Here is a 12,188-nt window from a genome sequence, read left to right on the forward strand (position 1 = left end):
TTCATTACTCTGCATGGGTTACCGCGGCTACACCGAAATGTGACCTCACCTCAAACACTGGTCGGTCGTCGGGTCGGTAGTAGTGCCACGTCCATGTAGAGTAGACAGACAGAGTGAGGCTGGTCGTTGATCAGGATTGTTAGAGCATGACTGTACAGTACGTACCAGAGCGCTAGATCCAGTTATCGTTCTCTCTGTCTGCCACACAGGCTTGTTTCAACTGTCATCTGCCCAAGTAGGGAATGCGTAGTGTTAGGCTCTCTGCATGTCATGAAGGGTCTCTGCTGTGAGTTTATCCAGAAACCAAAGTTTATTTTCTGGATGCTGTGGGTTTAATGTTAGACTCTCTCTTTCTCTCTCATTCTATCTCTCTCATTCTGTCTCTTTCTCTCATTCTCTCTCTTTCTCTCTCATTCTGTCTCTCTCTCTCATTCTATCTCTCTGTCTCTCTCTTTCTTTCTTCTAGACCCAACTGTACGCCTGGCCCTTTTCAGGAACCATAGCAACCAGCATGCCCCTATGGAAGCACCAAAGAAGCCCTCTCCAGAGAGGAGAGACTACATTAAAGGTAGGACTCAGACAACACTAGACACAACAGTAATATAGTCTTATCACATTACTGAGCTGAGGCAAACCTAGCCCAGCCAACTGTACTGTGTATTACCATGCATTTAGGCTACCTCACTAACCTTAAATGAGATGGCGACAATTTTTACGTTTTTTGTTGTTGATCAAAATGTACTTGATGCAGCATACTTCAATCCCACACAAATGTATACTGCAGCTCATAGAGCCATGCTTATGTATGTGCGTGTTTTAGTGCTTTCAATATAAGACGTTTACTATCTGGAGGAAGTAAGTACGACTGCTTCGTGTATTAAATAGAAACGCTTAGAGATTACGGACCGGTGACCAAATTGAAGGCACATGAACGGTGGTAAATAGTGGGACATGAAGTAGTTTGGGATGACGGATGATAAACAAGATGATTGTGTTTCAGCAGGGCTTTGTAGATGACTTGAAGTGTGAAATTGAGTTAAGTACTGGGGAGGTAGGGCACTGAGGGGTTCCAGACTGAACAAACTGAAGGCCTCTTGTCTTAGACATACATAGTTTTGTGAGGGGTAGTAGTAGTCTCTTGGTTTGGGTGAGTTGGTTGGTTGGTGGGTTTGTTGGGGTTGTGAGGCTAGGAGGGTGAGTTGGTTGGTTTGTTGGGGTAGTGAGGCTAGGAGGATGATTTGGTTTGTTGGGGTAGTGAGGCTAGGAGGATGATTTGGTTTGTTGGGGTAGTGAGGCTAGGAGGGTGAGTTGGTTTGTTGGTGTAGTGAGGCTAGGAGGATGATTTGGTTTGTTGGGGTAGTGAGGCTAGGAGGGTGAGTTGGTTTGTTGGAGTAGTGAGGCTAGGAGGGTGAGTTGTTTTTTTGTGGTAGTGAGGCTAGGAGGGTGAGTCGGTTTTTTGGGAAAGGGAGGCTAAGTGGGTGAGTTGGTTTGTTAAGGTAGCGAGGCTAGGTGGGTGAGTTGGTTTGTTTGGGAAGGGAGGCTAGATGGGTGAGTTGGTTTGTTGGGGAAGGGAGGCTAGATGGGTGAGTTGGTTTGTTTGGGAAAGGAGGCTATATGGGTGAGTTGGTTTGTTGGCGAAGGGAGGCTAGATGGGTGAGTTGGTTTGTCTGGGAAGGGAGGCTAGATGGGTGAGTTGGTTTGTCTGGGAAGCGAGGCTAGATGGGTGAGTTGGTTTGTTGGGGAAGGGAGGCTAGGTGGGTGAGTTGGTGTGTTGGGGAAGGAAGGCTAGATGGGTGAGTTGGTTTGTTTGGGAAGGGAAGCTAGGTGGGTGAGTTGGTTTGTTTGTTTAGACTCTGTATGTACTTCTCTCTCCCTCCATGCACCATCTGCCCACACAGACCACTGCCCGCACAGACCAGTGCCCACACAGACCAGTTTAACAATACAGATAGGTCCAAAAAGAGAGAGGGGAAATATTTTCTCCTCCTTTCATGAAACACTTTGCGGCAGCTCCCCGGCCTTGCTCCCCTCTCTCCGGGTATGTAAGCCGATACCCATTTCAAGTGGGTTACTCATGTCCAGCACATCCACACAAAGAGCCTGGATAAAATAAACACGCCGCGTCGGATATCTCGGAAAGAATCTGTCATGGGTTTGGGGCTAATCACCTCCAGAAGGGGCTTGACTCGAAGCCTGAAACGTAAGCCCCTGCCGGGGAGCTCCGGCTGGGCTGGCTGGCTGAGCCCGGGGCGCTAGCTTGGGATGGATCTGAGGGGGTGCTTTCCACAGGTCAGCACCAGGGGAGGCAGAGGAGAGGGGAGGCAACCCAGCACAGGCCAGCCGATGGAGAGAGACTCAGAAATCCCACTGACCTAGAGCCAGACCCCGGCCAGCACGCCTCTACTCCAGCCGCACAACAGCCCAGCCCAGGCCCCCGTAAAAAGGCAGCGGGAGCTGCTCCAGTCCAGAACCCCAGTGGGTTTGGGTTACGCTTTTTACAGAGTTCCCCTAAGTCAGATCAGAAACCCAATGAGGGGGTGGGGGGAGAGAGATGGGGTGAGGGGGGGCACGGGGAGGAGGTCGGAACGGGGTAGTCAACTCCCAAATCCAAGGCTGTGTTTGAAATGGCCCTTTCAGTGTGGGGGGAACAATTGTTATGTACTGTAGATGGCCTGAGAATTTCGTTCTGGTGAGGTTTTAAAAGGACATTCTACTCAAATGTATAAAAATAAAATGATGCTGACACCATTTAAAATATGTCTAAACCCTATCCTTCAGGATCCTGTCCTTCAAAGATAATTAGTAAAAATCAAAATAACTTCACAGATCTTCTTGTAAAGGGTTTAAACAGTTTCCCATGCTTGTTCAATGAACCATAAACAATTAATGAACATGCACCTGTGGAACGGTCATTAAGACACTAACAGCTTACAGACGGTAGGTAATTAAGGTCACAGTTACGAAAACGTAGGACACTAAAGAAGCCTTTCTACTTACTCTGAAAAACACCACAAGAAAGATTGACAGGGTCCCTGCTTATCTGTGTGAACGTGCCTTAGGCAGGCTGCAAGGAGGCATGAGGACTGCAGATGTGGCCAGGGCAATAAATTGCAATGTCCATACTGTGAAAAGCCTAAGACAGAGCTACAGGGAGACAGGACGGACAGCTGATCGTCCTCGCAGTGGCAGACCACGTGTAACAACACCTGCACAGGATCGGTACATCCGAACATCACACCTGCGGGACAGGTACAGGATGGTAACAACAACTGCCCGAGTTACACCTGGAACGCACAATCCCTCCATTAGTTCTCAGACTATGCACAATGGACTGAGGGCTTGTAGGCCTGTTTTGAGGCAGGTCCTCACCAGACATGACCGGCAACAACGTCTCCTATGGACACAAACCCACCGTCGCTGGACCAGACAGGACTGGCAAAAAGTGCTCTTCATGACGAGTCGCGGTTTTGTCTCACCAGGGGTGATAGTCAGATTTGCGTTTATTGTCGAAGGAATGAGCGTTAGACGAGGCCTGTACTCTGGAGCGGGATCGAGGTGGAGGTGGAGGGTCCATCATGGTCTGGGGCGGTGTGTCACAGCATCATCGGACTGAGCTTGTTGTCATTGCAGGCAATCTCAACGCTGTGCGTTACAGGGAAGACATCCTCCTCCCTCATGTGGTACCCTTGCTGCAGGCTCATCCTGACATGACCCTCCAGCCAGCCCGACAATGCCACCAGCCATACTGCTCATTCTGTGCGTGATTTCCTACAAGACAGGAATGTCAGTGTTCTGCCATGGCCAGCGAGGAGCCTGGATCTCTATCCCATTGAGCACGTTTGGGACCTGTTGGATCGGAGGGTGAGGGCTAGGGCCATTCCCCCCAGAAATGTCTGGGAACTTGCAAGTGCCTTGGTGGAAGAGTGGAGGTTAGCATCTCACCTCAAGATTTGGCAAATATAGTGCAGTCCATGAGGAGGAGATGCACTGCAGTACTTAATGCAGCTGGTGGCCACACCAGATACTGACTGTTACTTTTGATTTTGACCCCCCTTTGTTCAGGGACACATTATTCAATTTCTGTTATTCACATGTCTGTGGAACTTGTTCAGTTTATGTCTCAGTTGTTGAATCTTGTTATGTTCATACAAATATTTACACATGTTAAGTTTGCTGAAAATAAATGCAGATGACAGTGAGAGGACGTTTCTTTTTTTGCTGAGTTTACCTCCATAAATAAGCCCAATAGCATATTGGTAAAATTATTTGTTACATTTAGCACCACTCTCCCCTATGCAATCACAGTGAATAGCGGAGCAGCAACTCGTCTGAAATCGGTACTGTCAATGTGCCAAATTATGCCTGTAGCTTCCGAACTGTTTAGGCTACAAACTAATGTGACCCCACTGTGGAAAGGGGAGATTCTCACGAACATGATGGTGTTCACCATTTTGCCCCACAAGTGTCACTGGCCTCGTCTGAAGGCATCCGGCACCGGTTTAAAAAATGAATGGAAGTATGGTGGTAGTTTTGTGCCTACCCCAAAAAAGGGGTTAAATATGTGTAAAAAAAAATATATATATATATTTCCTGAGCATTCTTATACCTCCTAGATATAGGACAGATATTTTAAAACCTTATTCCTTATTATTTATTTTGCCATTTATGAATGTGTTATTCAATGCGTTTCTATGGGCTATAGTAGTAAAAGCCAAATTCAATATTGTATATATCTTTTTTATACCTAAAGGGGTCCTAAAATTTTAAATCAAATAGCTAAATGATTCATGGTATGACCATCTTAAAACAATTCCATATGTCAGCTTAGACAACTCAGTTTAGACTCTTAAGAATTAAAATGGTGCTGTTCACACATATTTAGGAGTTGAGAAAAAAGTAAATTAGGAATGGAAAGCTGGAATCCTCCTCTTTTTAACAAAGGCCATTAAAACTGTTGTTTTTCCCGCAATTACAAGAATTGTTGTGCATTGACTGCTTGTCAGAATGCATTTCCCTATGACACTCCTGACTTGAATGTTGTGCATTGACTGCTTGTCAGAATGCACTTCCCTATGACACTCCTGACATGAATGTTGTGCATTGACTGCTTGTCAGAATGCACTTCCCTATGACACTCCTAACATGAATGTTGTGCATTGACTGCTTGTCAGAATGCATGTCTCTATGACACTCCTGACATGAATGTTGTGCATTGACTGCTTGTCAGAATGCACTTCCCTATGGCACTCCTAACATGAATGTTGTGCATTGACTGCTTGTCAGAATGCATGTCTCTATGACACTCCTAACATGAATGTTGTGCATTGACTGCTTGTCAGAATGCATGTCTCTATGACACTCCTAACATGAATGTTGTGCATTGACTGCTTGTCAGAATGCATGTCTCTAACATGAATGTTGTGCATTGACTGCTTGTCAGAATAACATGAATGTTGTGCATTGACTGCTTGTCAGAATGCACTTCCCTATGACACTCCTAACATGAATGTTGTGCATTGACTGCTTGTCAGAATGCACTTCCCTATGACACTCCTAACATGAATGTTGTGCATTGACTGCTTGTCAGAATGCATGTCTCTATGAGGCGGCAGGTAGCCTAGTGGGTTAGAGCGTTGGACCTATAACCAGAAGTTTGCTACATCGAATCCCTGAGCTGACAAGGTAAAAGTCTGTTGTTCTGCACCTGAACAAGGCAGTTAACCCACTGCTCATAGGCTGTCATTGTAAATAAAAATGTGTTCTTAACTGACTTGCTTAGTTAAATAAAGGTTAAATAAATAAAAAATTACATGAATGTTGAGTGCCGTAGGGAATATTTCTCTCACATAGGCTAGAACACACAATAAGCCGACTAGATAAATAAAACTCTCCTTCCAGACCCATATCAAACATCTCCAATCCAAAGTTAAATCTCGAATTGGCTTCCTATTTCGCAACAAAGCATCCTTCACTCATGCTGCCAAACATACCCTTGTAAAACTGACCATCCTACCAATCCTCGACTTTGGCGATGTCATTTACAAAATAGCCTCCAATACCCTACTCAACAAATTGGATGCAGTCTATCACAGTGCAATCCGTTTTGTCACCAAAGCCCCATATACTATCCACCATTGCGACCTGTACGCTCTCGTTGGCTGGCCCTCGCTTCATACTCGTCGCCAAACCCACTGGCTCCATGTCATCTACAAGACCCTGCTAGGTAAAGTCCCCCCTTATCTCAGCTCGCTGGTCACCATAGCATCTCCCACCTGTAGCACACGCTCCAGCAGGTATATCTCTCTAGTCACCCCCAAAACCAATTCTTTCTTTGGCCGCCTCTCCTTCCAGTTCTCTGCTGCCAATGACTGGAGCGAACTACAAAAATCTCTGAAACTGGAAACACTTATCTCCCTCACTAGCTTTAAGCACCAACTGTCAGAGCAGCTCACCGATTACTGCACCTGTACATAGCCCACCTATAATTTAGCCCAAACAACTACCTCTTTCCCAACTGTATTTAATTAATTAATTGATTTTGCTCCTTTGCACCCCATTATTTTTATTTCTACTTTGCACATTCTTCCATTGCAAAACTACCATTTCCAGTGTTTTACTTGCTATATTGTATTTACTTTGCCACCATGGCCTTTTTTGCCTTTACCTCCCTTCTCACCTCATTTGCTCACATTGTATATAGACTTGTGTATACTGTATTATTGACTGTATGTTTGTTTTACTCCATGTGTAACTCTGTGTCGTTGTATCTGTCGAACTGCTTTGCTTTATCTTGGCCAGGTCGCAATTGTAAATGAGAACTAAAGAGAGACCTAAGACAACAACATAGCATGGCAGCAACACATGACAACACAGCATGGTAGCAACACAACATGACAACAACATGGTAGCAACACATGACAACACAGCATGGTAGCAACACAACATGACAACAACATGGTAGCAACAAAACATGGTACAAACATTATTGGGCACAGACAACAGCGCAAAGGCAAGACCTTCTGTAGCTCAGTTGGTAGAGCATGGTGCTTGTAACCCCAGGGTAGTGGGTTCGATCCCCGGGACCACCCATACGTAGAATGTATGCACACATGACTGTAAGTCGCTTTGGATAAAAGCGTCTGCTAAATGGCATATATTATTATTATTATTATTCTCAACTTGCCTACCTGGTTAAATAAAGGTGAAATAAATAAATAAATAAATAAAGTGCTCCTCGGGAGAGGAAACGTAAATGTGGACTGTTCTAGCGTCTTCAAAGTGCTCCTCGGCAGAGGAAACGTAAATGTGGACTGTTCTAGCGTCTTCAAAGTGCTCCTCATCAGAGGAAACGTAACGGTGGACTGTTCTAGCGTCTTCAAAGTGCTCCTCGTCAGAGGAAACGTAAATGTGGACTGTTCTAGCGTCTTCAAAGTGCTCCTCGTCAGAGGAAACGTAAATGTGGACTGTTCTATCGTCTTCAAAGTGCTCCTCGTCAGAGGAAACGTAAATGTGGACTGTTCTAGCGGCTTCAAAGTGCTCCTCGTCAGAGGAAACGTAAATGTGGACTGTTCTAGCGGCTTCAAAGTGCTCCTCGTCAGAGGAAACGTAAATGTGGACTGTTCTATCGTCTTCCAAGTGCTCCTCGGCAGAGAAAACGTAAATGTGGACTGTTCTATCGTCTTCAAAGTGCTCCTCGGCAGAGGCGCTCTTTCTTGTTCCATATTCTTTTGCCGTAGCGGCAATAATTTTGCCGTGGCACAGCGCAACATATAAATGACTGCAGTGGAAACATTGGTGTAGTGAATAGGGTGCCATTTTGGACACACGTCAAATCATTGACTTTATCAGCTGATGTGTTGCGCTCTGCAAGGTACAGCCTTTGATGAATGATTAGGACCAGGGAGGAGGAAAGATGCTGGGAACGATAGTGGAAATATGGTTGCAATGCAATAGGCAGTCAGGGTTTGGACGGCCTGGACGTGTGGGTTATAGCTACCTATTGGTTCGGTGCTTATCCAAAGTTCTGACACGCTTGACAGGGAATTTAGCATCTGAATTTAGCATCGGGGTGAAGGAATCTTGAAATAATTCACCTGCACTTGAAACTATACAGAAATTATGATATAACAATGTCATATTTAACGTTACTTCAACCATGTCTAATCGTTTAGTAACTTGTTTATTGGGTGTGTACCTGACTGTTACCTCAGTGATTGAAGTCCCCACATCAAGCTCTCGTAATGAACAATTAGATGGAAGTAACCTATTCGTTTGAACTTGTAGATTTGATACTGTTGCATATAGATAAATAACACAGACTTAAGTGATAAGGATTGTTGTTTTAGTTTCACAAATCACAATAATATCATTCTGAATATATAAACAACACAATTGAACAAACGAAACAAGCGAACGGCTCCTACATGCTTGACTTACCCAGAATCCTTCTGAATCCTTCCTTCTGAACGGCTATGAACTAACAACATCCTACATTTTCACTTTATGGGATTTGGGAATGCAAATGTGGGTTTAAATGTTAAATCCAAAATAGTATTATATTGGGAAAACATGAAAAAAATGTCACGCCTAAAATACTACATTTGCAAAGTTATACTGGATATAGTGCAAGCATGTAGCTAGTGCGTGAATTGGAGCAGGCCAGGCGCCAGCTCAGCCGTCTCACCTTCCTTAATAAAGACTGTTATTATCATAGTGCCTGTGGCCTGCGTGTGTGTGTGTGTGTGTGTGTGTGTCTGTGGCCTGCGCCGCCTGCCTGTTGACCGCTGGGTGACCGTGTGTGGTTTGCTCTCTTGAGGTGAAGGCTTGACCCCTGGGCGAAGGAAAGTAGGAGACAAGCACTATGATAAAAGCTGACCTCCTCCTCCTCTCCTCCACTCCTGCTTTAAGTCTGGCGCTGGGACTCACAACGGCATATCCCCATAGGGTCATCTCCACGACAGGGCAGGGCAGGAGGCAGCGCTAGCGAGAAGGAGGGAGAGAGAGAGGGAAGGAGAGAGAGAGGGGGAAGGGAGGGAGAGAGAAGCTCATATTGGCTTCTGGTGAAATCTATGAAGATCCCATGAGGCTAGTTTAACCAACAAGATCTCATGGTTTTACCAATTTGACTAAAGATTCTGATGTTTAGCCATGTTTCTCCAAACGTCAAATTTCGAAGGGTTTTTGACACCCTGGGTTGCTCCTTCTGCTCAGTTTCGTTCCATGTATCCAAATGTCAAATGTTGGTATGTTTTTAAGTTAAGGGTTAACTTTGGGATAGGTGAAAAAATAAAGGATTGAACTGGGCTTGAACACGTGACCTTCGGATCCAGAGCCATGGGATTACAGTCATCTACCACCCGCGTCCACAACTTGTTCTGAATTACTCTAAAGTGCCTAGGACATGCCTCTCCTTTACGACTTGGTAGCTGCAGGACGTGACCCTGACCACACCCACCTCCCCATCCAGACTGTCCCAGGCTCCCCCTTGCACCCCCTTGAATGAGCACATTCTCTCTCAGATATCATTTAAGACAGGGCTCCCCCTGCCTCCCTTTTGCCCCCCTCGCCTCGATAGAAAGAGATTGGATAATGTGCTTAAAAGCCCCACTTAACAGGCGTGACTCCTCCTGTCCTGGAGCAGGGGAACAGGACAGGGTGTGAGGGTGGGTTGAGGGGGATATTGGAAGGAGGGTTATGTCTGGATCAGGACAGGGAACTGCATGGGCCTGGGGTGAGGGGAAGGTGGAAGGAGTATTAGTATGTTTTGACATGGGCCTGGGGGTGAGGGGAAGGTGGAGAGAGTATTTGTATGTTTTGACATGGGCCTGGGGGTGAGGGGAAGGCGGAAGGAGTATTAGTATGTTTTGACATGGGCCTGGGGGTGAGGGGAAGGTGGAAGGAGTATTAGTATGTTTTGACATGGGCCTGGGGGTGAGGGGAAGGTGGAAAGAGTATTTGTATGGTTTGACATGGGCCTGGGGGTGAGGGGAAGGTGGAAAGAGTATTCATATGTTTTGACATGGGCCTGGGGGTGAGGGGAAGGTGGAAGGAGTACTAGTATGTTTTGACATGGGCCTGGGGGTGAGGGGAAGGTGGAAGGACTACCAGTATGTTTTGACATGGGTGAGGGGAAGGTGGAAGGAGTACTAGTATGTTTTGACATGGGTGAGAGGAAGGTGGAAGGAGTACTAGTATGTTTTGACATGGGCCTGGGGGTGAGGGGAAGGTGGAAGGAGTACCAGTATGTTTTGACATGGGCCTGGGGGTGAGGGGAAGGTGGAAGGAGTACCAGTATGTTTTGACATGGGCCTGGGGGTGAGGGGAAGGTGGAAGGAGTACTAGTATGTTTTGACATGGGTGAGAGGAAGGTGGAAGGAGTACTAGAATCTTTTGACATGAGCCTGGGGGTGAGGGGAAGGTGGAAGGAGTACTAGTATGTTCTGACATGGGCCTGGGGGTGAGGGGAAGGTGGAAGGAGTACTAGTTTGTTTTGACATGGGTGAGAGGAAGGTGGAAGGAGTACTAGAATCTTTTGACATGGGCCTGGGGGTGAGGGGAAGGTGGAAGGAGTACTAGTATGTTCTGACATGGGCCTGGGGGTGAGGGGAAGGTGGAAGGAGTACTAGTATGTTTTGACATGGGCCTGGGGGTGAGGGGAAGGTGGAAGGAGTACTAGTATGTTTTGACATGGGCCTGGGGGTGAGGGGAAGGTGGAAGGAGTACCAGTATGTTTTGACATGGGCCTGGGGGTGAGGGGAAGGTGGAAGGAGTACTAGTATGTTCTGACATGGGCCTGGGGGTGAGGGGAAGGTGGAAGGAGTACTAGTATGTTTTGACATGGGCCTGGGGGTGAGGGGAAGGTGGAAGGAGTACTAGTATGTTTTGACATGGGCCTGGGGGTGAGGGGAAGGTGGAAGGAGTACCAGTATGTTTTGACATGGGCCTGGGGTGAGGGAAACTATTCAGACCCCTTCACTTTTTCCACATTTTGTTACGTTACGCCTTATTCTAAAATGTATAATATTATGTTTTGCCCTCATCAATCTACACAGCAAATGTATAAAAATTCAAAACAGAAAAACCTTATTTGCATAAGTATTCAGACCCTTTGTTATGACTCGATATTGAGCTCAGGGGCATCCTATTTCCATTGATCATCAATGATATGTTTCTACAACTTGATTGGAGTCCACTTGTGGTAAATTCAATTGATTAGACATGATTTGGAAAGGCACACATGTGTCTTGCTTAGTTAAATAAAGGTTACATTAAATAAAAGTCTATATAAGGTCCCACAGTGCATGTCAGAGCAAAAACCAAACCATGAGGTCGAAGGAATTGTCCGTAGAGGTAGGATTGTGTCGAGGCACGGATCTGGGGAAGGGTACCAAATAATTTCTGCAGCATTGAAGGTCCCCAAGTACACAGTGGCCTTCATCATTCTTAAATGGAAGAAGTTTGGCTGGCCGCCCGGCCAAACTGAACAATCGTGGGAGAAGGGCCTTGGTCTTGGAGGTGACCAAGAACCCAATGGTCAAGAGCTCTAGAGTTTCTCTGTGGAGGTGGGAGAACTTTCTGGAAGGACAACCATCTCCACCAATCAGGCCTTTATGATAGAGTGGCCAGACAGAAGCCACTCCTCAGTAAAAGGCACATGACAGTCTACTTGGAGTTTGCCAAAAGGCTCCTAAAGGACTATCAGCCAGTGAGAAACAAGATGCTCTGGTCTGATGAATCCAAGATGTAACTTTTTGGCCTGAATGCCAAGTGTCACGTCTGGAGGAAACCTGGTACCATCTCTACGGTGAAGCATGGTGATGGAAGCATCATGCTGTGTGGATGTTTTTCAGCGACAGGGACTGGTAGACTAGTCAGGATCGAGGGAAAGATAAACAGCGCAAAGTACACAGAGATCCTTCATGTAAACCTTCCAACAGGACAACGACCCTAAGCACACAGCCAAGATAACTCAGGAGTGGCTTCGGGAGTCTCTGAATGTCCTTTAGTGGCCCAACCAGAGTCCGGACTTGAACCCGATCAAACATCTCTGGAGAGGACTCTGTAAATAGCTTTGCAGCAACGCTCCCCATTCAACCTGACAGAGCTTGATTGGATCTACAGAGAAGAATGGGAGAAATTCCCCAAATACAGGTGTGCCAAGCTTGTAGCATCATATCCAAGAATACTCT

General features: G+C 46.2%; 1 protein-coding gene across 1 annotated transcript in view; it reads left to right on the plus strand.

The window, feature by feature from the left end:
* lrriq1 (leucine-rich repeats and IQ motif containing 1) overlaps positions 1 to 12,188 on the plus strand; it is a 55,037-nt gene that overhangs the window by 29,835 nt on the left and 13,014 nt on the right. The window contains exon 24 of the mRNA XM_046356115.1: positions 467 to 568. Within this exon, the coding sequence (XP_046212071.1) occupies positions 467 to 568 (102 nt within the window). The remainder of the gene's footprint in view (positions 1 to 466; positions 569 to 12,188) is intronic.

Source organism: Oncorhynchus gorbuscha, linkage group LG01 (genome assembly GCF_021184085.1).
Source record: "Oncorhynchus gorbuscha isolate QuinsamMale2020 ecotype Even-year linkage group LG01, OgorEven_v1.0, whole genome shotgun sequence".
Lineage (NCBI taxonomy): Eukaryota > Metazoa > Chordata > Actinopteri > Salmoniformes > Salmonidae > Oncorhynchus > Oncorhynchus gorbuscha.